The 26,931-nt window shown below is 45.3% G+C and overlaps 1 protein-coding gene across 1 annotated transcript in view; it reads left to right on the plus strand.

Moving 5' to 3' along the window:
• Positions 1-757: 757 nt before the first annotated feature.
• Positions 758-26,931, plus strand: part of HS3ST4 (heparan sulfate-glucosamine 3-sulfotransferase 4) — a 393,025-nt gene continuing 366,851 nt past the window's right edge. The window contains exon 1 of the mRNA XM_060031941.1: positions 758-1,611. Coding sequence (XP_059887924.1) covers positions 884-1,611 — 728 coding nt within the window. The 5' untranslated portion in view covers positions 758-883. The remainder of the gene's footprint in view (positions 1,612-26,931) is intronic.

Raw genomic sequence — 26,931 nt, forward strand, 5'->3', positions numbered from 1 at the left:
GGAAAGACGGAAGTTGGAATGAGAGAGCTGTTATGGAGCAGAAACCACTCCTGGACCAAAGGCAGGAGGATATCCAGGGTTAGAGAAGGGCGCGTCAGGGATGGGCCGAGTTTGCCTGGAGTCCCAGGGGGAAAGGGGACAGCGAGAGCTCGGTGAGCGGCACCGGCGGCGGGCGTCTGGCTCTATGTCCCTAAAAGTACTGGGAGAGGGATGCAGAACCCAGCGTCCCAGGCTCCCAGGGGAAGGGAAGCACGCGGGGTGCGGCGGGGAACACCTCCAGCGAGTGCTTGCCGAGCGGGGGGGCGGGGGGTACGATCTCCGCTTCCCCAGGTGCCCCAGCCCTAGCGCACGCCTCCGCTCCCGCGGCCCCCGCCCCCCCCCCCTGCAGGCGCGCGCGAGGCGCACTCCCCCTTCCCTCGGCGGCGCGGGGCGCGCGCCCGGCCCCCTCCGCCTCCCTGCCGCGCCTCTCCTCTCTCCCGGCAGAAAGTTAGCAGCGGGGAAGGAACTCTGGGCTGCAACAGCGCGCGGCGGCGGCGGCAGAAGCTGAAACGGGAGCCGCGGCGGAGCCAGGGAAGCTGGGGCGCTGCAGACGGAGAAGGTGCAGCCGGCGGGTCCGCGCGCCCCCCTCGGGCCCCTTGCCAGAGGCTGAGGGGGGTGGTGGGGGGCCCCCCGGACGCCGCGAGGAGAGCGAGGAGGGGGGCCATGCGGCCGGGTTCACCCCCGGCGCAGCGGGACAGCGGCCAGGGCCGGGGGCGCAGCGGCGTCGCTTCATGCAGCCGGGGCGGCTGGGCAGCGGCGGCGGCGGCGGCGGCGGGGGCGGCGGCTGAAACCATGTCCGGGCAGCGCCGGGGGCCGCCGCCGCCGCCGCGAGCCGGGAGCCGCGATGGCCCAGTGGTCCGCACCTCCTCCGCCTCCGCCTCCACCTCTCGCCGCGCCGCCGCCGCCCGGCGCCTCGGTTAAGGGCCCGCCGGCGCGCAAGCTGCTTTTCATGTGCACCTTGTCTCTGTCCGTCACCTACCTGTGCTACAGCCTCCTGGGCGGCTCGGGCTCCCTGCAATTCCCCCTGGCGCTGCAGGAGCCGCCGGCCGCCGCCGCCGAGCCCCCGCCAAGCCCGCCGCCACCCTCGCTGCCGCCTCCCCCCGTGCGCCTCGGCGCCCCCTCGCAGCCGCCCGCGCCGCCGCCGCCGGACAGCGCGAGCCGCGGGGAGCCGCCCGAGCCCCCCGAGCAACCTTCCGCCCCCGGGGCCGACGGCTGGGGGCTGGCGAGCGGCGGCGGGGGCGCCCGGGACGCCTGGCTCCGGACCCCGCTGGCCTCTGGCGAGATGGTCACGGCGCAGAGCGCGCTGCTGGAGAGGGAAGCGCAGGAGTCCAGCACCACAGACGAGGAGCTCGCAGGCCGGAGGGCGGCCAACGGGAGCAGCGTGAGGGGCGGCGCCGTCAGCACCCCCGACTACGGGGAGAAGAAGCTGCCACAGGCCCTTATCATCGGGGTCAAGAAAGGAGGGACCCGCGCGCTGCTGGAGGCGATCCGAGTGCACCCGGACGTGCGGGCGGTGGGCGTAGAGCCGCACTTCTTCGACAGGAACTATGAAAAGGGACTGGAATGGTACAGGTAGGACCCCGAGCTCGGCGGATGGGATAGGCGCGTAGGGGAGACCAGCACGGGAAGCTGCCGCTCCCCTGGCCTTTGGGGATCCGGGCAGCGTCCCGAGAGGTCTTAACCCCGCGCGGGCTCTGCGCACCCTGGCGGAGCTGCTCTGGGGGAGCGGCGGAGAGGGCTGGAGGCTAGCCAGGGATCACTTAATTCTAGGGCGAGGAGAGAGGGGTCCCCCTGATCTGCCTGCCTCAGGCTCCTCGTCCAGGGAGCTGCTTTCCGAATCTGCCTAGTTCCAAGCCTGGGAATCCCCAGCCCTCGTGCCCCCGGGGTGTTTCCTAACCCAGGCTTTTGCGGGGCGGTGCGCTTCTGTGCTGGGGACGCTGAGGAATGGACAGGACAGCTAGATTGACCAGAGGGCTTTGGGATCCCCTGGAATCTCTCAAAATCGCCCTCAGACGCATTTGCGTGGCTGGAATCCAGTGTTTTCAGTTCAGAGCAAAATGAACAGGGAACAGTTAAAAGGATGATGCTGGCGAGTTCGGGCTTTCTAGTAAAAACTCAGGATGTCCCCCGTCTCCAGAACTTTCTATCCCTCTTGGGCTGCATGAACACTGGGTTGATTTTGCATCAGGAGTATCCGTGCCTACATGACAGTTGGTGCCCTAAGAGTTTTCATACCCTGCACCTGTGCCCTTTCTAACCTGTGCCTCCTTTGCAACATATTGGAGCTTGTATCTAGTGAGTTGTTTGTTCATCTCCCTCCTTTTCCACCGTCTGCCAGCGTTGAGGGAAAGGGAGAAGAGAGGAGTAGTAAGTTAAGTGTGGGTAAAATAAATTAATAATTCAGCGTCGTACCCCCGCCCCCTCCTTTCCTCTTGTTTTTTAATTTCTCTGGAAAACAGATCTGGATGGCTGGCCCCATCTCGGTTGTATCTCAGTAATTAATTGCAATTGTCAACCAGAAACACAGGCTTTGTCAGTTAAAGTGATGTTATCATCTTAGCAGAGCCAATAGGTAAAATAAGGATTGTTTCCTGACAAGTCGCCTTCTTGTTGAAGAGATGTGCTTTCTAAGTTTAAATTACAGCCTAGGAAAGTTTTAGAAATAACTTATCTTTGGAAATATATGATAAATGTGTGTATTGTGATTGATTTCTTTCCGTTTTAAAAATATGCCTTATGCTTTCAAAGCTTGAGAGAAGTACACTTAGGGATGAACATTCCAGCACATTAAACCGAAACAGCAAATGCGACTGTTCATGTCTTGTCTGTTTCAACAGAGAGAACTAATTGCGATATTTTAGGAGGCTTCAAACAGCCCCTTCCTATCAAAATAAAAAACAGCAAATACCTAATTTAACTGGAAAATCAGTATTTATAACATGACAAGCCATGGCTTCCAGTTTGCAATTATAATTAAAAAGGTGTTAGTGCAACAACAGCAAAAAAAAAAAAAAAAAAAGGTATGATGTCTGGGAAGGTTTCAGTTGTTTAACTGTTGATTGTAAGAATGTTCTGGTTTCTGCTGTGAGGCAGCCATGGCCCTAAGAGGGTAACTATGGCTTTTTGCAATTCTAATTTTAAAGCCCTGTATCTTGTGAGAAGTGTCAAATGCCCTTTGGGGGAGAGGGAGGCATAACAATCAAATCTCTCTAACACGTGTTTGGGTTGCTTTACTGCAGTTGGAAATGGAGAAGGGGGTGTTTTATTTGGATGCGTTAAAATAAAGTTGACGAAGGGTGTGTGGCGGACTGCATGTCAGGAAGTCCCATCGTAGGGTCTGGAGCATTTTCTGAATGAAAAGATAAAAGATGCCAGGTCTTCTTACGTTCTTTTATACTGCGGCTGGGAAAAGGAGGTATATGTAAACTGCCTCGCTGTCAGGACATGGCTGTTGAAGATCTGTGGTACCCTCAGCCATCACTTGTGGTATTTGGGGCTCAGTGCCCCATAGGACTAAGAGATGTAGATGGACCTGGGTTCCCTTGATCCTCACTGAAGAGGACCATGTGATATGTCTGTATCCCTCATCTCCTGCCCCAGCATCACACCCATGGTAGATCCTTATTATGATTAGTGGTGCTGATTGGAGTTGCTGGAGGAGAATCTATCTAACGTAGAGGAATCATTTTCCACCCAAACCTGGCTGTTGAGATGACTCCCAGAAACCCTTTGGATCCTAGGATAGCTCTCTAGCCCTAACAGGGGCAGCCGTCTTTTGAGGGCATTTTGGGGATTTCCGTTGGCCGCATCTCTTCAGGCTCTTCTCTCCCTCTCCCTTCCTCCTGGTTCCCTGGTCCCAGTCTTTTAAATGGTGGCATCTGTACTTAAGTGGTTACATTTCCTCCCCATATGCCTTGTACCTTATCTGGAATCTTACTCTACTATTTGCCTGATAGAGATTCACAGGTTAATTAAAGGTTTTGATCCCCTCTTCCCATTATTTGTTTTGTTTTTCTTTTTCATTTCGACGCGCTTCCCAGTAGCCTACTGATTCTGCGGGTGATCATGGTTGTTGTGATTTCCATGAGAGGGAGAGAAGGAAGAAATTGGGGCTGCTCTCGGCAGAGCTGGCAAGGGTTTCCTCATATTCAACTAAGCAGCCCCAGTTTTATTTCCTTGGTGTCAGTCCGGTCATGTCTAAATCCGGGTTTTGCTTTCGCCTATGCTGTTGATCTAATGTGATTTAAAAGCACATTTGCGATTAGAACATACGCATCAGATTTGCAGGACAAGATAGACTGATGGATTAGGGTGCGTTAAAGCTGTGGCACAGCAAGCCTCACTTGGTGGGTTGACACAGGCCAGTGATTAATAAGTGGGGGTAGATTAAACTCTCCGTCCCTCCCCCCCTCAAAAAATTAAAAGGGCCAAGCCACAGTACGCCTTTCAATGTGCGCTCATGCACACTGGGCAGAGACCTTAAACTCCTCTAAGGGGTGGGACCTTGTGGCAGGCCAAGTGGCTGCCACGGCAGAACTCATTAAAGTGACGGAAATGACTTGGGCTGTGGTCTCCCTCGTGGACTACAGACTGTACAGTGACTGCGACCACTTTGCTTTGGAAACCATTCAGCTGTAGGGTGACGCGAAGTGACCCTCCATGGTTTCAAGCTGTCTTCACTGCCAGCAGTTACTACACACATCCTGTCGGCTGGAGGGAAATAGCTGGCGTTCAGTAGTCATGCTTGTGCTACGCAGAGGAGAGTGGTCCACAGCATCATTCGGACGTGGTGTCCAGAGAGAGAAAGAAGGAGGGCAGCATAAGGCGCTGGCGTGTACTGAACGCCTGTTATTGTGGGGGTTTGCGTTTTATAGACGTATTATCACATCTGGGTGGCATGATGAGGCTGTGAGCAAAAGAACAGCATTTCTGCTTTACAGTTGGCTCCCAGAGGGTAAAACAACTTGCTCGAGGTTGCTCAGCTGGCCAGGGGTTGAGCTGACATTTGAAGCCACATCTGTCCAAAGTGCTGGTATATAGAGTGCTAGCAAGGTCTTTTCCTTCCTTCTTTCATTCAGCAAACATTTAATGATACTTAATATGTGCGCAGTGTACTGTTTCAGGTGCTGGGGGTAAAGGGGTGAACAAGACAGGTGAAGCACCTGTTCTCTTGGAACTGACGTATTAGTGGGGGTGGGAGTGGGAGAAGGAGAGACAGCAAACAAACAAGTCTTTCTGCTTACTCTTGTAATGTGGCTACTAGAAAATTAAAATTTACACTTGTGACTCCTGTTATATTTATTTCCACCGGGCAGCACTCCTGTAGAGCAGTGCTTTTTAAACTTTAAATGCACACAAAACATGGGGAGCGGGGGTGGGGAGTGGTGGTGTTAACGTGCAGGTTCTGAGTCCGTAGGTCGGGGATGGGGCCTGAGATTCTGCATTTCTGATTTCCAAGGTGATGCCGTTGCTGCTGATTACTGGACCTCTCTGAGTAGCAGCGGCCTAGAAAGTAATTGGGGTGTGTGTGTGTGTGTGCAAATGTGTGTGCATGTGTTATTTTACATCAAATGATGAGGGAAAACCTCTCTGTGGAGGTGATAGAAGTGTCATGAAAGACTAAGATCCTCCCACGTGAAGACCTGGGTGGAGAGGTTTCTAAGCAGAGGGAACAGCAAGTGCAAAGGCTCTGAGGTAGAAACAAGCCTCATGGCTTTCCAAAGTGTTCTTTCATGATTCCAAAAGCACAGTGTTTGTAGCTGCGGGAAAACTGGGTTCAAAACCAGGCTTTGCAAAACTTACTTGTCGGTTGATCTGGCTTGGATAACTGACAAAACATCACTTGCCTTCCGTTTATCTGAGAGTAATGCCTTCCTGGCAAGGTTGTTAGGAAGAATAAATGAAATACTAAAAGTGAATATATTTTCGAAACAAAAAGTGAGTATCCTAGAGCAGAAATGCAAATGAACCCAGCTACTGAGTTTTGGTCTCACATGCCTTGCCTTCTCTCACAGCCGTCCTCATACTGACTGGAGGCGGTCATTGGGGATGTTTTTGGGAAAAGCCTAATAATCATTGGCTTTGAAATCTACATCTGCTTAACCTTTTCAACCAAGGGTCACCAACTCAGATGCCTTCAGGGCTCATGTGGATAATATACATGAGCGAAATAGACTAGGTAGGGAGAAACTGGGGCACAGATGTTCTTTCCAAAGGAGCAGCTACTGCTATATTCCAGCTACCCTTTTCCATGTGCAAATGTGGCATCAGGGGAGCCAGGTCTTCCACTTGGTAAAAGACACTGGAAGTCCAGGTTTTGGTGTGAAGTGGCCTGGTTTTTAATGTTGGCAACAGGTTGAGATTTCTTAAAAGCGTGGTGTGGGCCAGCACTGCAGGACAAGCAAAACACATCTGTGGGCTGGACACAGCCAGCTGGCTACTGGCTAGCGACCTATGGTTTAAACTCATTTCAGAAAGTACCTGGCATACCCACACCCTCTGCAGTTGCCAGAATTGTGGCTTACTTGTGCTATTTTAGTTTAGATATTTTCCCCCTTAACTGATTTTGCAACAGCATGGGGGAACTCCCTCTGAGATATGTTGCAACAGCAACAAAGGAAACTGGATATAAACAGGAACTGGATATAAACTGGATATAAGCAGAAAAAGACAATTCACAAATAAATTTCCCTTTTGTTCCCAGTGAACATTTTCTTGAAGGAGGGGAAATTCTCAGTTGTTCAGTCCTTCATCAGGAGTATCTGTATTTGATCCCTTTAGGTCAGTTGCACTTATAAAATAGATTCTGGTCACATGGACGGAGTAAGACCTGAGAGCTTTTTAGGGTTCTAGGTTTTTCTTTGCCACATACTAGTTCCACTGGATGTGAGGTTCCTTAATATCTTCCTCCCTCTCCCTCCCTCCTTACCTCCCTTCCTTCCTTCCTTCTCTATTACTTAGATGATGCGGCTATGTTATCTTCATAGGGTCCATTCAACCACTGAAATATTTTGGTTCTAGAACAAACACTTGTATTAGACTCTTCAGAAGGAGGAAGCTAGTCAAGTAGTAGCGACATACTTTGGAACATGTATTTTTATCTCTGAGCCTGAATCCACTGCATCCTCATTGTGTGACCTTGGGCAAATTACTCGATATCACCAAGCCTCAATTTCTTTATCTGCAGAATGGGCTCATAGTATTTACTTTGAAGGGATGACCTGAGGATGAAATGAAATGACATTCACAGTGCCCTACACAGTTTGTGACACAATACATTTTTCTCTCCCCTTCTTTCCTTTCTCTTTTACTCCCATTTTTTCCTTTTCCCCCTTGGTTTTCTTCTTCATTTTCCTTCCATTCTTTCCTTTTATCCTGCCTGTCAGTACAGAAGGCCCTAAAGAGAATGCGGTAATGCATTTTTCATTTGAATATAGTCTTTTATTTCAAGATTATGCCTGAATGAGGGATTTCCAACCCTGAAGCAGCGCTTAAGTAGCTCTCCAGAGAATAATCAAAACCAGATTCCAGAGTTTGGTCTATTGTAACTTGAGCTGAAGGAGAAGAGTCTGATTGCAGGAGGTAAGTGCAACCAGAATTCTCCATAAAGGGGATGGGGTAGGGAAGTGGCTAGGCTCTCTGGGCTGGCCCACTGACATTTTCTTGAGCCTATGGTAGGAACTGATGCTGATTGCCCCGATAGGTACAGGGATATTTAGGATGCCAAGGGCATGCTTGCCTTCAGTTTTCCTGCAGATCTGAAAGCTTTTGAGAATGCAGGATGGTTCAGGAAGACTCCACGAAACTCCCTGTCTTGAGGTTTGGCGGCTTTTTTCTGGGGAGTTCTCTAGCCATCATGACATGATTTATTTATTTTTATTTTTATTCTTGTAAACCATACCAAGCATTTTTACTTTTAAATTGAGTCAGGAGAGAGGCCTCCAGACTTCAGGTGAATGAGGGATTGCTAGGGCTGCACGGTAGAAAGTTTTAAAGGTTTTGGTTTTGCATAATGGATGGTATCTCTGAAACTGGTTGAACCACTGCCCTGTTAAAGTAATCCCTCGATTCCATTGGTTTCTGCGGTCTAACAGGCTCCTCTCTAACTGTCTTGGGAATTTCAATCTGAAATTATAATTCACTAAGGAAGCCTTTCAGCAGATCTTGCCGTTAATTAAAAGCAGGTGGTTGATTTTTTTTTAACACTCACTAGTTAGGATTGCCTTTCTTTAAAAAACTTTTTTTTCAACCTTTATTTAAGAATGTATAAAGCATATATGGAGGAGAACAAAGCAGCACATGAATTAGGCCATATTTTTTGGTTGTAAGGGATAGAAATGGAGCTAAACCAAGAAAGATAATTATTGGCTTATTACTTAGGAAGTCTAAGGGGTAATGGCTTCAAGAAAAGCTGAATCCAGGGGCCCAAATAATGGCACTAGGTCTCTGTCTCTTTCCATTCTTTGCCATGTTTGTCTATACCTTGCTTCATTCTCAGAATGGTTGTCTCACTACCTTTTAGGCAAGATGGTAAGCAGCAACCCTAGACATGTGTTTTTTTTATCAATTCTTTTGGAAAAAATTTTTCTAAAGAGCTTCTGTGAGAAATTCCTGGAGATGCTGTTGACCCAGGTTGGGTCAGGTGTCCATCCTCAAGCAATCATTGTGTAGTTACTCTAATCAGGCCTGGGGGATGTCGCCACCCCTTTGGCTTGGGGCGATGGTGGGAGTAGGGAAGCAGGGTTATTCCCAATACAGCCATAGGGAGTAGTTTCCCCATAAAGAATGAGGTGTTCAGGGGTTCTATTGATATAAGAAGTAGGGACCAGTTAAAACCACATATTCATTAAACATATAAAGATCCACTCTGGGGAAGGCATATGATCTCTTTGACTATTTTAAGCTGGGAAGAGGTACAAGTGGTTAGTTTGGGGAGGTTAAATGTACTTGTTATTTCAGTTATTCATTTATTTATTCGTTAAACCCGTATTTAATGTCAATTATATGTCAGACATGAATCAGTCATGCCCTGTGATCTGAAAGAACTCAGCGGGGAAATGAACATGTAAGTGACTACATTACAAGGTAATTAAAGTCTTGACAAAGTGCGATTTATTCTAGGAATGGAAGGATGGTTTGATCTTGGGAAATCTAATAAATGCTGTGATTTACTTGTAACACTTCTCATTTAGAGAAAAATCTTATGATTATTTTATGGATGCTAAAAAGTCTGATAAAACTAAATATTTATTTTTGATTTTTAGAACGTCTGCTTATAAAATCGGATCATACCCAAAGCAAGCATCGTATTTAATGTTGTAACACTAGAAACACTCCCATTACATCCAGAATAAGATCAGAATGCCCACTATCATCACTATGATTTACCATTGCTCAGGAATGAATAGATAATGCAGTTAGATGCAAAAAAGAATAAGAACGGGGAAGTTAGAATTATCACCATTTGCCAGTAATTTCATCTTTTTTTGGAAAACCTAAGATAAGCAATCTCCCCCAACCCATGAATCTATTAGAAATAATAATAGGATTTATTAATGTGAGGAAATTACTATGCAAAATCTATAGTTTTCTTATCTGCCTATGCCAAGCATTTTGAAAATATAATGAGAGAAAATATCCTATTTATAGAACCAACCAAAGAGACAAAATAACTAGGAATAAATTTAGCAAGAATTGCAAGGGACTTGCAAGAACAAAATTTTAATACTTTCCTCAGGGGTGTCAGAGAAGAAAACAGTAAATGGAAAGAGAGCTCTTTCTGTAGGATAGCACTTCTTTTTTTTCCTTCCCTGCCCACTTCCTGCTTTCCCTCCCCCTCTCCTCCCCCCCCCGCCCCCCCGCCCTTTTTAACTGGAGATCTTTGCTACTACATTGAGGTCAGGTGTGTTTGAGAGTGGTCTGAAGATACCATCTCTAGGAACATGGCCAAAATGTTGCAGTTCAAATGTAGGTGTCCCTCACTTTCTACATTTTATTTGTCTGAGGAGAGGATGGTAAGATGACCACTCCTGTTCAGATTCATAAACAGTGTTAGAATTCCCCGTGGAGGAGGGTGGGTCCTGGCTGCTTTACATCCCAAATTCAGGGCTGGTAGGATCGTGCCAAGGGGAGGATTAACAGTTGAATTGGTGTAAATTAGTAAATTTAGGTGCACTCCTATTGCTACAAAGCAAAAAACAAATCACAGACAAATGATGGTTATTTAATGGAACGGGGAGATGAAGATTTAAGATTTGGACCTGAAAGAGTCACAGTAGCAGGGTGGTAAGAATCGCGGTGCTGGACACGTACTGTATACGCCAGCTTCTGCCCCGAGCGGTGGGTTCATTCAGTCTTCCCAAGAGCCTGGTGAGACAGGTAGCGTGATAGCCCACGGTGTACAGGTCAGGGAACTAAGGCGCAGAGAGGTCAAGGAACTTGCTTAAGATAGTTGGGATTCAAACCCAGGTGTTAGGCTCCAAACATACAGCAGTTCCTTTTTTTTTCTTGAAGATATTTTTTTTGATGTGGACCATTTTTTTAAAAGTCTTGATTGAATTTGATACAGTATTCCTTCTGCTTTATGTTTTTGGTTTTTTGGCCATGAGGCATGTGGGATCTTAGCTCCCTGACCAGGGATCGAACCTGCACCCCCTGCATTGGAAGGCGAAGTCTTAACCACTGGACTTCGAGGGAGGTCCCCAGCATTTCCTTTCATTTGTCCCCAAGCTCTTTTCCACTGGAAGGGTTGTCGTCCAGCATCCTGGGGGTGAATAAGAAATGCCAGCATTTCTGTGCTAGAAGGTTTTGGTTTCCTGTGTGTGCACGGCCTACCTACAGGACAGGCTAATTGTGGGGTTTTGCCCCCAAAACAGACCATGGAAGTGTCTCCCTTTCTGTGCTGGGACCAAGCTCATTCCCACTTCAGGGCATTTAAATCTCTGTTTCCTCTTCCGGGAAGTCTCTGTCCCCAGATACCTAGACTGCAGGTATCTCGTTACCTGTCCTTCAGATCTTGGCTTATATTTCAGCTCCCCCCCACCAAGATCTTTACTAACTACCTAATTTAAAGACCCTTTTCCACTTCTGAGCTTGTTACACTGTTTTATTTTCTTCAGAGCATGTATTGCTCTCCCAAATCATCCTGATGACTTACCTCTCCCTCCCCAGAAGATCAAGTACAGGGGAGCAGGGCCTTGTCCCACATGAACTAGCCCGTGCTCTGAACCAGAAGCGGTACCTGGCACATGCTAGGCAATCCATAATGGTGGCTTATTCATCACTAATTCTGAATCAATGACTTATTGAATGAAAGGGGTACCTTCTTTGTGCTGTTTTCTTTCAAAACCCCAGGCTTCTGCAGAGCAATCACACACTCACATTCCTTGGGAACTCTGGCTAAGAATTGTTCTCAGCTCTTTCACATACTATTTTTGCAAGACTATTTTGGGTACAAGAAAGAGAAACCCACTCAAACAAGCTGTGTGGGCTAGACAGTCTCCCCAAAAGGTCCCAGCGGCATACCACGTTATCCCATTTATTCTTCTCGGCAGCCTCCTGAAGTAGATACTGTCTTATCCCAGTGTTACAAATAAAGAGAATGAGACTTCAGAAGGGCAGGTGACGTTCCCGGAGTCACACAGCAGGTGTCTTTACATTGTAACTGGTGGCTTTTGGTTCCTAGCCTTTGTTGCTGTAGTTGCCAAAGGTTTAGAAGAGCCTGGATTATTCCTGACAGACTGTTACGCTCCAAGAGTAGTTTAGATGGTGTTTCTCTAAATGCATTATCAAAATGACGTTATTGCCATTTAACAGTCAAACAGTTACATCGAGGCTGTGTTCGATTTGTGGCTCACTGTAGGTGCAGATACACCTTTCTGCCTCCAGGTTAAAGCCTCTACGGGGGTTGGAGGTTTGGGTGTCCCCGGAGCTGAGGAAATTTGAGTCAAACTGCTTGAGTGCCTTCATCATAGGGCACTTTGCCTGCTTGGAGCTCTGTGATGTTTAGAAAAGAAAGCTGAACCTAAAATCAGAAGTTAAAGATTTGGAGTCTGAGTTCTGTGTCTACCTTGCCTGTGTGCATAGAGAGTATTTAGCCTTTGAGCCTTTGTTTTCTCATCTCTACAATGGGAATAACAGTTGCCAATAACCCCGCAGTGATTTTGCAAGGGCAGAATAACGGTGATGTGCTCGTATCTGCTTTGTGTACATTCTGCAGTTGTTGTTAATCCACGCACGTTTTCATGAACTCCCCCAGGTAATTGGTTTTCTGGAATGTTGCACTCCAGGGAGTATCTGAAATACAGGACAAGCACTCTTATCATAAAGTTAGATTAAGAAGTTTAATTTACAGAAACTATTATATACCATGGATATCAAACCTTGGGAGGGCAGGCTGCATAAAGATCCTGAGAATTCCTGGAGAACCTCTGTCTGCATAATTCTTTTATCTGATTCATGACCACCGATGCATCATTCTTTCATACTGAAAAAACAGAAAAAGCTATAGGGCACATTTGCTTTTTAGGATTGTCCTGCAGTTGACGAGCTTTGGGAGTGACCAGAAGATTCTCTCATTTTGCTCTCAAATGACCTGTCATCTCTTCTTCCTGTGCACTCTCTCTGCATTTCTCAGATGGGCGTATTAAATTCCCACCTTCTGGCTGCCTTACTAGCCTACTTTCTAAGCTGTGGAAGGCAGAATAACGCAGTCTCCCAATAACCACATCCTAAACTCCAAAACCTGTGAGTATGCTGCATTAAATGGCAAAGAAGAATTAAGGTTGCAGATGGAATTACGATTGCTAAACAGCTAACCTTGAGATGGGAGATTATCCTGGATTCTCTGGATGAGCCCCGTGTAATCACAAGAGTCCTTTTAAATGGAAGTGGGAGCAGAAGAGAGAGAATGAGAGGGATGGCAGCACGGGAGGGACTCAACCTGCTGTTGCTGGCTTTGAAGATAGAAGAAGTGGCCACAAGCTAAGGAATTCAGGCAGCTTCCAGAAGCTACAGAAAAGGAAATGCATTCTTCCTTGGAACTTCTAGAAGGAATGCAACCCTCTTGACACTTCGATTGTAGCCCGTGGAGACCCATTTCAGGCTTCTGACTTCTAGCACGTTAAGCCAGTTAGTTTGTGGCCATTTGTTACAGCAGCAAAACACTCTTCCCACATATCTTTAGAAGTCACCATCTTGTTTCTTTTCTTCCCTTTGCTTTTTCTCTTTTTTTCTGGAGAGTATAATCTCCGGGGCTCTTTGGTCTCTTGCCAAACAGCAACATAGATGTCACTGTCCACTCTTTGCAGATGGTCACTGTATTAGTTAGGGAAAAAACTGAACTGTTGCAACAAAGAGACCCCAACCTACAGTGGATTAAATGAGATAGATGATGTTTTTCTCCCGCATAATGAAAGTCGATACTCAAAGTTTGTAGCGATTGTTGCTGCCTGGAGACCAACCACTCAGAAGGAACACGAGCTGCAAACAGTGAGTTCAGGTGTGCAGGTGTATATGTTTGAGTAGCAGCCCTGCATGGGCACTCCAGCCAGACTGGACTGCTGGAGCAGCTGTGCTCAGGGAGACCATTCAGAGACCCAAGTTCCATTCTTTCCATCTTGTGGCTCCACCATCCCCCTGGGAGCATGTTAGAGGTGCAGAATCTCAGATCCCATCACCAACTTTCGGAAGCAGAATTTTAAGAAGATACTTGGGGAATAATTTTGGGCAAAGTTTGAGAAGGTGGCCTTACAGTGAAGCTCTTCAACTTCAGCATAGTGGACATTTGGGGTCAGGAAAGTCTTCGTGGTGGGGGGCTCTTCTGTGCCTTGTAGGATGTTCAGCAACCTCTCTGGCTTCTGCCTTCCCCAGATGCCAGTAGCTGACTCCTCACCCCTCATTTGAATAGCCAAAAACGCCTCCAAACATTGCCAGGTGTCCCTGGGAAGCAAAATTGCCTGTGGTTGAGTGAGAACCCCTGCCTTAGAGGATTTTTCTCCTGTGTGATCAGAGCTGAGGCTCCACCCCATTACCTTCCAGCCAACAGTCAGGCAAAGAGGGCAAAGTCTAGGAAGCGGTTTTCTCTTAAGAAAGTAGCAGAGATGACCCTCATGACTTCCAGTCTCCTTCTGTTGGTGAGAATTCCAGTGCATGGCCAGATCCAACTGCAGAGGATTCTGGGGACCATATGAATGTCTCTGTGCCCAGGAAGGAGGGGAGAATGAGTCTGGGGTCAGCTATCTGCCAAAGTAACTAACACAAGGATATGGTCGTACTAGACCTCTTTTTATTCTCTTCCATCAAGAAGGGAATCTAGTTGGAAGGATGAAATAAATTGAGTAGGCGTAATGTTTTTTGCAGTTGGGACACAGAACTATTTTAGGAGGTCACAGGAAATTTTAGAGGAACACATAAAATTTACCTGATTCTCTAATAGTGTATTTTGGTATTGAGAGTTTGGTATCTTCTAAACGTCAGTCATAAGTATTACTCTTGCAGTTTTTTTTTTTTTTTTTTGCCATATAGATCTACTCGCCTATATTGATTATTTTTTTACATGAAAAATAATTTTTTTCAGTATTTGTAAAGACTGTCATTGCTATAAGTGTGTTTGATGAGGTGGAGACATACATACATACACACATTTAAGTTTGTATACATAGATAACTGTCTACCTATCTTTCTATGTATCTATCAATCTGCCTTGGTACCACACGCATCTCTTGCCCAGACTGTTGCAGTAGACTTCTATTCTTATTTCTGCTAACACTCTTGACCTCTGTAGTCTGCTCTTCACAGTGATTAGAGTAAGTGATCCTTCTAGAACATAAAGCAGACCACATCACTCTCCTACTTCACATTTTCCAGTGGCTTTTTGTCAATGTAGAAAAAAATTTTAAGTCCCAATCATGATCTACAAAACCCTAAAGAATCTGACCCCTGCCCACCTCGTCCACCACATTCATTTGCCTTCTTGTCTTTGCTTCTCTGGCTGAACCACACTAAGCTCCTTGTTGTACCCTGAGAAGCCAAACATGGCCCTGCCTCAGGGCCTTTGCACTTGTTGCCTCCTCCATTGCCTATAGTGCTGTTTTCTTAGAAAATTGCATGGTTTGCTCTTCCATTCATTTGCGCCTCTGCTCAACTGTCCCTCCTCAATATGACCTTTCCTTGTACTACCTGGACTCACTTTGTGTATTCCTAGTGGTAGGAGGTCCAGTCATTGGAAAATGCTGGTAAAAACAATGTTACCACCAGCAGTTGCTTAATTCCACAGTTATTCTGCTCTTACCCAGATTTCTGGTTTCTTAGTTTCCTGGTTCTTAATTCCACCATCCTGGAGGGAAAATCTAGTTCTGATCAAAATGACCGTGACAGTGCTGGGGTCCATTTAAAAGATGTTTATTGTAACTCTCAGCTGTTCCTGCTATTTAAGTACACTGCCACTAGGTGGTGGTCATGTGACATAGGCTCATTCAAAGTACAGTGAGGCTTTTCCTGAGATAAAAGATATGAATGGTTTCAGGCTCCTTCCAGCTTGGGTTAATCCTGCATATTTTGCCCCTGCAAAATTAGAGACTTTATAAAAGGTTCACTTTCAGTAAACAATAAACAGAAATCAAAACAGATATTTAGAGCCTGTTTAAAACAAACAAACTCAAATACATTTGGCTATCTTTTTTCTCTACCCACTTCTTAGCCACTTTTTAAAATTTGTGTTCAGATACAGAGAGTATATTGCCAGGTGGCATTTTTCTTTCCTTCTTAGCTATGAATGTCTGAATGTGGACAAACAAAATAAACGTACCATGTTTCCAAAAACATATGTTAAGACATTTAATATTAGAAATTATTATTATAACATATATGCCAGATATTAAATAGGTGTACTGCCTACTTAGACTCTGAAAATCACATGGCGATTTCAGCCAACAAAAACCCCATGACCTTACCCAGAACCACCGATTTTCTTATTTAGAATAAAATATGAGTTTGTTCTATACTCACTGGTTCTCATTCATGTATGACTTGCTGTGTTGAGAGTCCCTTCTTTTAGTTTACTTTCAGCTGTTGACCTTGGTGCTCCTAGATTTCTTGGGATTATGTCTCTTTCCCTCTCCTCCACCAGGAGGAAGAAATTGCCCCCAATCATAATAGGTCAGAGGACATTAAAAGGAAATCTTTCCCAGTGGTTTGAAGTGTAGCTGTGGAACTCTGTTGTCTAGGAGTCTTCTGGTTATAACACGCAGAAATTCCTGGTAGAATCTGAACCAAGCATGAACCAAAAAGGAGTTGAATGGCTTATATATTTAAGAAGTTGGGGGTGGGAATGGCTTAATTAGGGCTTAAACAGTGTCAGCAGATCTCTCATTTTTGGATTTTACTGCCTCTGAGGTGGTCGGCTGCTTTCTGAAAACCTGCCCCCTTGTGGATGGGAGTGGGCACCAGCGCAGTCTTCTCACCCCAAATGCAGTAGGGAAAATGTGCCATCTTTGCCCCAGAAGCGTCTGCTGAAGTCTCATTGCCTCTTATGGGGACACACACGCATCCTGCAACCAGCTGTTGTTGCCAGAGCGGGTGTGAGGCTTGAGGTGCTCGCCCCTGTGGAGCCGAGGCAGGATGCTTCTCCTGGGGGCACGGAGGATGAGATGCGGGCATTTTCCCAAAACAGAACCAGGATACGGTTATCAAAGAAGGGAAATGGTTGCTGGTGCCAAAACCACAGATGTCTATTTTAAGATTCTTCTGTTCAGACATAATCTTTTGCTAAAGCACAACAGACTAAAACAGATACACTGAGAGTTCCTCTGACTTGTGTGGGGATGGAGGGCCTGGGTCCTCCTCTGTGTCTCTCCAGCAAGTTGGGCACGCCATGGCTCAAAATCTCCCTCTCCAGCTCACTGCTTGAAGATTCTTTTTTTTTTTTTTTAATAATTTTTCCTGGAGTATAGTTGATTTACAATGTTGTGTTAGTTTCAGGTGTACAGCAAAGTGAATCAGTTATACATATACATATATCCACTCTTTTTAAAATTCTTTTCCCATATAGGCCATTACAGAGTACTGAGTTCCCTGTGTTATACAGTAAGTCCTTATTAGTTAACTATTTTATCTTCCTTAACACAGAAAGGAAGGAAGGGAAGAAGAGAGAGAGGGAGGGAAGACAAGACAGACCACTTGTCCAGTCTTAGTACCTAAGATGCGTGACATCCTGCAAAAAATATATAAAGTACCTGCCCCTCAGAAATCACTAATTGTTTATTTAGAATATTTTCTATTTCCATCACTTCCTTAGCAACCCTTAGCAGCTGCCTGGGAAAATTTAAAGAGATTTTATATCTTACAAGAAAATTCTTCAAATAGCAAGGGAAATCGTTTCATCACATGAAGTGTTCCTGCCCAGATTCACTTCAAGTCAAGAGGGAAAAATGATTTGGCATTTCATCAGCCTTAATGGGACAACTAGATAGCCCAGAATTTCTAGAACAACCCTGATTCTCTGTCATTTTCCTCTTTGCAGTTAAGGTAAGGCTGATGATAGAATATTAAGTGTGATTTAATTTTTTATGCTTTTGTAAGACTTTTTATAAAAATAAGTCTACATTTTGGGGAGTTTTTTGGGGTCAAGTCTAGTGTCTTGGTGTTTTGTTTAAAAATAGGTACCTTGTGGGCTTCCCTGGTGGCGCAGTGGTTGAGAGTCCACCTGCCGATGCAGGGGACACGGGTTCGTGCCCTGGTCCGGGAAGATCCCACATGCCGCGGAGCGGCTGGGCCGGTGAGCCATGGCCGCTGAGCCTGCGCGTCCGGAGCCTGTGCTCCGCAACGGGAGAGGCCACAACAGTGAGAGGCCCGCGTACCGAAAAAAAAAAAAAAGAAAAATAATTACCTTATGTTGTCCGGGGGATTCTCATTAGCACGCAGTGATGTTTTCCCCTTTGCCGAGAGTCCCTCCCCATCATTTCCCCCCAGAAGAAAGCCACAGGACTCTTCTCTTGAAGGGTTTACCTGCTGGAGGGAAAAGAGATGGAGGAACTAGGAACGGCCCTCCAGCCTCTGGCGGCTCATATATTTGAACCTTGTTTTCAGAGAGTTCTTTTCCAGCTTTCTTGTGATTTATTTTAAGAGTCTGAAGACCTCTTCCAAATTCTCTCTTGGTTCAGAAAAAGGCAAAATTTCAAAACGAACAGGTTAGGTGGGAAGTGAACTTGCGTGATTTCTCCTTTCTAGCAGTTGTGCTTTTGCATATCATGCCTTCTGAATAACAACTGCTAACTTCCTTGATGCGCTTATAGGATTAAAAGAAAACCCCAGTGCATACATGTCCCTCCTTCATCTTATTTAATCCTCCCAGCAGTCCCTGCTGAGCTAGGGTACCTGGTTTTAAGGTGAACACTAAGGCACAGAGAGGTGAAGAGTGATTCCCAGAGATACACAGGGCCATAGGGATGCGACCTGGATTCCAACATAGGCATTTAGGGCGCGTTCTTTTAGCCACACAGCTGTAATGCTGAGGGAGTGTTCCATCCACAGTCCAGCTGTCTCTTGTTCCTGTCGGCAGACAGAGTGCTGATTCTCTGGAAACCACTTCTGCAGCCAAATTCCACATGTCCACATCTTAGAGAACAGCTCCCGTTGTCGCATTTCAAGGCTGCTTGGGAAATAAACCCACATCTCCTAATGCTGTGAAAGACTGTTGATAATGTTTATCTACTGGAGTTTGGTTTAAAGGTCTCAGTACTTTGGATAACTTCAGAGAGAGGTATTGATTTTCCAAGCCCTGCTGTGAGCTGGCAGCTTCAGAGACCCAGTGACTCAGCTACCTCTTCTAGGGACAGCGGAGGTATGAGATTTGCCCTGGGCTGTATATTTTTTAAAAAGAAAGGGAAGGAAAAAAAATCCTTCAGGCTTGGCTATTTCAAAGCCGTGTGAGGGAGGAAAAGCATCTCTTCACTGGCATCTTATTTAGGAATGCTTTCTACCTGCTGCCTTGGTTGTGGGATGTCTGCAGGGAGGGGCTGGTCACAGGGGCTGTTTTGCTCAGGGAAATCGTGGTCACATTCTTGTTCCTGATGAAGAACGTTTAACCCCCCTCAGGTTGACAGCTGGCTTTGGGAAAGTGTTTCCATGAACAGTACTTTGGCTGAAATTTTAGCAATCACATCACCCCTTGTTACAAAGCTCTGTGACATGCATACCACCGGCCTTTATAAAGTGCAGGGTGGCTGGTGTGGAGTAGAAGAGCTTCTGAATCCTGTCTCCTCCTTAAGCCCAACTTTATTGCTTGTCCCCCTGACTACACGTTATGAACCACACCTATGGAATTTCCCTGTCCTGATGATGGACACCTGCTGTTCCTGGAGCTTTGCCCTTCTTCGAAGTTGGAAGGTACATTATAGTGCCGCTGATTGAATGTTATTATTGAATAACATTACTGAATGTTATTCCCACCAAGAACTTTTATATGCACTCTCTCCCAAACAACAGACCTCCTGATTACCCCATGACCACCTGTTCTTATACCCATTTTACGCATGAGAAAACTAACGTAGGGAAAGTTAAATAACTTGCCAAAGGTCACCCTGATCCTAACATGAGTTGGTCTGAATCCCAGAGTTTCACTATCAAATTTTGTATTCTTGTCATTGTTGTACACCCCCGCCAAATTCATGTGTTGAAATCCTAACCCCTAAGACCTCAGAATATGACCGTATTTGGAGATAGGGTCTTTCAAGAGGTAATTAAAGCAAAATGGGGTCGTCAGGTGAGCCCTAATCCAATAGGACTAGTGTCCTTTTAAGAAAAGGAGATCTGAGACACAGTAGGATTTCACTTAAATTATTATTTCAATAAAGTCAATTAGAAAATACTGAAAGCATAAAAAATCCTAATCACCCAGAGGTAAGTATTACTAATAATTTAGTGTATGTTCTTTCATACATTTTCAATACTTATGAAGTATATATAAATCATTTTATTTCAAAAATGTGTATTTTTAAATATAATTCCCTCTTTTCACCTAAATGTGTATCGTGAATGTTTTCCTGTGTCTAAAATCTATTTCTGTAGTATAATTTGAACATTCTTATGAGTATAAATGTAATATAGACAGTGGGTCACCCCAGAGTTAGGGCCTGACCACACCCATATTACAGAAATATATTTCAGATAAGGAACGAAACAAAAGAGGTGCCACAGTACAACCACAGCAGTAGTAAAAGCAGCAAAGATGATAAGAAGGCAGGATGGATATATCTTAATAAAGTTGGGATGGCAGAGTCCTTTTAAATCAAGATTTAAAAAAAGTGACAACCCAGAATCCATAAAGGGAAAGATTGATGGATTTGCACATAGAAAATGTAAAATTCATGTATGGAAACAGAATCACGAACAGAGTGTATTAGTTTGCCAGGGCTGCCACAGCAAAATATGACACACTGGGGGCCTTAAACAGCAGCGGTGTATTTTCTCACAGCCCTGGAGCCTAGAAGTCCAAGATCAAGGTGTTGGCGGCGTTGGTTTCTTCTCCGGCCTCTCTCTCTGGCTTGCAGATGGCTGTCTTTTCTTCCCTGTGTCTTCACATGATCTTCCCTCTGTGTGTTTGTGCCCAGATCTCCTTTTCTTCCAGGGACACTAGTCCTATTGCATTGGGGCCCCACCCTAATGACCCCATTTTGCCTTAATTACCTCGTGAAAGACCCTATCTCCAAATATGGCCATATTCTGAGGTCCTAGGGGTTAGGATTTCAACACATGCATTTGGGGAGGGGGACACAATTCAGTCCTTAACACAGAGCAGAAGCCAAGCGAAGAGCCTGGAGGACACACTTGGAAATACGAGTCTCAGGACCCAAATCCCCTGTCACCTGAGAACTGCTTGCGTGCCCTGCCACCTCTGCTGTGCCTGTTCTTCCTGGGCTACTAGGACTCGATGCCATCCCCACCCTCAGCCCATAGGTAGTCATATCCTTGCTTTAGATATGTTACTATTTTCAGTTGAGTTACACCAGGTCCTGAGGCTCAGAATCTCCTTCCTGGGAACTTTGCATATCTCTGCTCTCATCCATTAAGAGATGCAATTAAGGTTTAATTCTTAGAGGCCAATCTTGAAAAAAAAAACACCACTTTATGATAAAAGTAACGCGAGCTGGCTTTAGAAGAAAAAAACACTAACATATAAATGAAAATACAGCCAAAGACTTTTCCTCTTTCCTTTTTTTCCATCCTGCTTCCTGCACTGCCATCCTCATTCCCAGAAAGGAGCCACTGCTTCTAGTCGGGCTGCGTTTCCCTTCGAGTGATGTATACAGTGGAGGAAGAAGTGTTCACTGATATAGTCTGATGACACTGGTGAGGTGTCATTGATACTACTTAGACTGCCACAGAACTGGAGTGAGTTAACAGTTACCTCATGCCAACTCACCATCTACTAGGCTAAGTGCTTACAGGACCCTATGAGGTAGTGCTGTTACTACCCCATTTGTCAGATAAGCGACCTCCGGCTTAGAGATGTTGAGGAACGTACTCAGAGTCTCAGAGCTGGGAAACAATTAAGTGAGACCTTTTGGCTTCAGAGCGTGCATTTGCTATGGCTACTTAGCGTGAGAGCGTGAACACTTTTTTCATGACACTGTGTCGAGGCTGAGTTCACTGTTTCGTAATCTTGACGTTGTGTTTCCCTGTAAGGTGGTATCATGATATACGTAACCTCTCTACTCTTTGTGAACATCTCTGTCGTTTCCATCCTTTGCTTTTACAGGCAGGGCTACAGAGGATACCCTTGTGCTCTTGAATGCATGTCTCCAGAGAAAATGGAAGGAGTATGCACTGTTAAAGTTTTGATACACTTTGATCTATTTTGATAAGCTGTCAGATGGTAATCTTATTTCTAAGTTCTTGGGAAAGACCTCCACGTCATCCCCAAGTAATGTTACAGATTTAGTACAACTCAGCCTGTTTTGTGCCCCAGGCACCTTGATAAAAGCTTTTAATAATAAGGATGGTGATTCCATGTACCATTTCCATGAGGTGGAAGAAAATACGCAGTTTGAATATGGTTATCCTTCTCGGATGATCTTATTTAGAGTTTAGTTTCTAGTATCAAAATAACAATGCCCCTTTCCCTTCTGCATGAAGGGGGACAGAGTAAATACTTCCTTTCTCTCTTTGAACTGCGGCAGAATCGTTCTCTCTCTATCAGACTTGAGAATTCACAGTGAGGCCAGAGATTCCTTTTTTAACTGTTCCCAAGCGAATTTAATTGGAGTGACAGGATTGATTTAGCTGTAAAGCAAGATTGGATTTCTGAGGTGGTGGTTAGTGACAGGTTGGGAAGGCCCTCAATGCGTCAGGTAGGCAAAGCCACAGTCCTCCTGTAGGTGACCTGCCCTGGAGGGATTCTGCAGGCAGAGGACTGCCCCAGGGCACCCTGAGAAGTCCTGCCTGGCACCTGTAAGCATTTTGCATCATTCAGAGAGAAAAGATCAAGGCAGGCCTAAGTGAATGACAATGGGACGAACCTCTAAAGGCTTCTCTCTGGGCAAGCACACTTGCCCTGGAGCCCAGGACCCAGGGGTTTAGGAAGTTCACATATGGGGTGATGGTGGTGGTTTTCTTTAAAATCCACCGAGTGCATTTATGCGCCTGTTACTGTGGCGGGTGTGTTTCTGGGGAGGGTGCTTCTACAATCTCATTTGCCCACAGCATCTTTACTGGAGGCGCTCCTTGACATGAAACGTCCAATTTCCGTGTAAGAATTTTCCTTTCACTGTCTTGCTGTAAAAGAGGCTACTGTTCGTCTCTCAATTTTCGTTGGGCACATGACAATCTGAAATAAAGACTATGTTTCCCGACCTTCCTCCTACTTGATGTGGCTTGACGAGGTTAAGTTCGGGCCAGTGGGATTTGAGAGCAGATGCTGGGTACGACTTCTGAGAAAGGTCCTTACAAGAATGCTCTTTGCTGTTGATGAGAATGCGAGTACGAGAATTGAAGTTCAACAGTAATTTGGTGCTCTGTGGAGAGAGCGTCATCTCGAGAATGAAGAAGCAGCAGGACAGAAGGAGCCCGATGGAAACCTCTGGGTAAGAGAGGGATACCTTTCTGTGTTCCTTCCGCCATACTATTTTGGGCTTTAGTTGTTCTCGGATAAACTTAATTGTAATGGATACATCTGCTTTCTGTGTTCTGGACGTTGTTTTAAGTGTAAAAAACCTACCTAAAAGGTATCCTTATTATTGTCTGTATTTTACAGATGAGGAAATTGAAACGTAAAGAAGGGAAATTCTAAGTGATGTGTCCAAGGTGACACACCTTGTATTTCTATGGGCCCAAGACTTTATTTATTTGTTTCTATTTTATTTAAAAAAATATTTATTTATTTATTTGGCTGTGCCCGTCTTAGTTGCGGCACGCAGGATCTTTATTGCAGCATGCGAACCCGTAGTTGCGACATGCGAGATTTAGTTCCCTGACCAGGGACCGAACCCGGGCCCCCGGCATTGGGAGTGTGGAGTCTTAGCCACTGGACCACCAGGGAAGTCCCTGTGGGCCCAAGATTTTAACCTGCTTGACTCCACAACTTGTACTTTTAATCTCTGTCCTTTCCAGAAATGATTCAGACATTTATTTCTCATTCCATATTGATTGCCTCCAAATGTGCCAGGCACTGTGCTTGGGGCTGGGGACAGAAAGGTAAGTAAAAGCAGTTGATTCTTGGCCTTGTGGCACTTGTCTTTCAATGGAGAAGAACGATATAATCAGTCAATGTAAATAAAGTTAAAATGATGAGCAGAGTGAGTACTGTGAAGGAACAGTATCCAGTGCTGTAAGAGACTAGAATGAAGTGGGTGCAGTTTGAACATCTAGCAAGAGTTGTAACCTATTAGAGGTTTGGAGGAAACTCTCCTAAATAAGTGGCATTTGAGAAGAGATCTGAAGGTTGAGTAGGAGGTGAAAGTGTGTGTGAGAGAGAGAGAGAGAGAGAGTGTGTATGTTGGGGAGGGTAGCAATCCAAGCAGAGGGAACAGGACATGTAAAGACCTCATGTCAGGAAGATGGGTGGCATGTTGGAAGAACTGAAGACCCACGGTGCTGGAACTCAGTAAGAGGGAGAGGCGTGGCTTAGAATGGAACTGGAGAGGAGATAGCTATGGGGAATTGCAGGACACGTTAAAGGTGTGGGGTTTTATCCTCAGGGAGATGGAGGGCTGTCTAATGGTTTCAACAGACAGGGGACAGGGTCAGGTTCACACTTTGAAATGATCAGCCTGGTTGCTACGTAGGAAATGGACTGGGAGATGAGAGTAAGTACCTGTAGGAGGTTCTTGAAATAGTCTAGGAAAGGTTTCTGGTGGCTTAGACTAGGGAGATGGCAGTGAGGATGGAAAGAAGTGGGTGATGTTGTGTTCTGGGCATTGTTTTAAGTGTAAAACACTTGGGAGGCAAAATTGAAAGGATATGGTGCTGGCTTGCCTTCAGGGGATGAGAGCGAGGGAAGTCTTCAGGAACTCCTGGGTTTCTGGCTTGTGTAAGTGGATGGGAGAAGGATGGCTTTACTTACCAAGACAGAGACCACAAGAAGAAGAGCTGGCTTGGGGTAGCTGCAGGACATCTACGCAGTTAACTTGTCCAGAAAACCCTGTGCTCTCTTTTGTTGAAGAACTGTTAATCCAGTCATCTGATTTTGGGTTAGATTTCCCTTCAGGAAAACCCACCTCCCCTGGCTGTAACCGGCATTGGCTTAGTGACCAAGGTTTGCACAGTGAGATTCATTTTTGTGGGATGTTGGAGGTGAAGACAAAGGGGGCTTGCCTTTGGGGTCTTGGAGCAGGAAGGATGGAGTCCTACAGATGCTTCTACCTGTGGAGATGTTTCCTCCCTAGGGAGAAAGCTGGTGTGCAGTGAGAGAGAAAGGAGTTAGATGGAGATTAATAGAGATGAGAGATGGCAAGAGAGACCTTATTTTGTTGTTTAAATTCCTGAATTCATGCATGCCTGAGACCAGCTCTGTCTAAGAGCTTTCTGGTTCCTTGAGCCAATACATTTCCTTTAGTGCCCTAGGTCAGCTTGAGGTAGGTTTTTGATACCTTCATCAGGATGCCGATGAGTCAGGGAGGATAATAAGTTCAGTTTCAAAAATGTTGAATTTCAGATGGTTTTGAGACATATATATACATATATATATATATGTATATATGTATTGTTTATATATTGTTTTGAGACTATATATATATTTGATATATATACATCAAATAGGTAGATGTATGTAGCTGAGCTTAGAGGAGAGGACAGGGCTAGGAGATATAAGTTTGGGACTTATCAACGTAAAGTGATAACTGAAGCCATGGTCAATGATGGCAAGTGTATGGTGGCAAGAGAGGAAGGCTTAGAATTAGGCTTTGAAATTGGGTGCAGAGTACATAAAGGTGAGCTTGTAAAAGAGAAAAGTGTAGAGGACAATAAGAAAGCAGTTGTGAATAGTGCTGCTAAGAACATTGGGGTGCATGTATCTTTTTGAATTAGTGTTTTTGTTTTTTCTGGGTATATACCCAGGAGCAGAATTGCTGGATCATATGATAGTTCTATTTTTTAGTGTTTTGAGGACTTTCCATACTGTTTTCCACGGTGGCTGCACCAACTTACATTCCCACCAACATTGCACACAGTTCCCTTTTTTCCACATCCTCGACAGCAGTTGTTATTTGTAGACTTTTTGATGATAGCCATTCTGACAGGTGTGAGGTGATAGCTCATTGTTGTTTTGATGTACAGTTCTCTCATAATTAGCGATATTGAGCATCTTTTCTTGTGCTTGGTAGCCATTTGTATGTCTTCTTTAGAAAAATGTCTATTCAGGTCTTCTGCCCATTTTTTTTTTCATTGGGTTGTTTGGTTTTTTTTTTTTACATTGAGCCGTATGAGCTGCTTGTATATTTTGGATATTAACCCCCTGACATTTGCTTATCATTTGCTAATATTTTCTTCCATTCTGTAAATCAGTATTACTTCAATAAAAAAGAAAGCAACTCAGTTTTATGGCACTATGGATTTTCAAAAGGAAGGAGTGATCGACCACGTTGAATGTCACTAAGAGATTTTCTAAATTGAAGTCTGAAAAATGTCCATTGGGCTTAGAGAAAGCTTGAAAAAGAGTGGACTTCTTAAGATGTGTCACAGTGTTCTGAGAACTGAGAGGTGCCAGATCTAACATCAAAGATACCTCTAAAGGTTCAGAAAGATAGAAGTGGGTCAGCCTCGAGTTTTAGTTCTTGGGAACTGGGGGAGGCAGGTGTGAGGGAAATGAGTCTCTCATTTAACAGATGTTTAAGGCATCCCATTCTTTGCTGTACGCCGGGAAGAAGGTAAACAAGACACTTTCATCCTTCTGGAACTCACAGTCTAGGTGGGAAGACAGACAAGCAAATGCCAATCACAATTTAGGTTAATAAGTGCAGAATATGCCAGTCTGGATGCTTTTGGCTGAAGCGAGAGAAAACCTAATGAACGGTGACTTAGGATATTTAGAGTTCACTTAGCAAGAAATCCAGATGGGTGGTTCCAGGATAGAGTCAGCAGTTTACCAGGCTATGAAGGGTTCAAGCTGTTTACATCCTTCCACTCTGCCATGTTAGCCTGTTGGATTTTGAACTGTGGGTTGTTACATCGTGATCTGAAGATGGCTGCTGCAGCCTTAGGTATTATGTTCTTGCATGAGAGTATGCAAAGAAGGAAGGGAGGGAAAGTGACAAAAAGGCTTATTCTTCAGGCAGCTCTTACCTTTCATTAGGGAGAAAATTCCTTCTAGGAGACCCTGGTATATTTCCTCTACACCCACTGGCCACAAATGGGTCCTGTGCATTTATTCTAAAACATCTCTTCATTCACTACTATCTGCCA

Source organism: Delphinus delphis, chromosome 15, assembly GCF_949987515.2.
Source record: "Delphinus delphis chromosome 15, mDelDel1.2, whole genome shotgun sequence".
In the NCBI taxonomy this organism is placed as follows: Eukaryota; Metazoa; Chordata; class Mammalia; order Artiodactyla; family Delphinidae; genus Delphinus; species Delphinus delphis.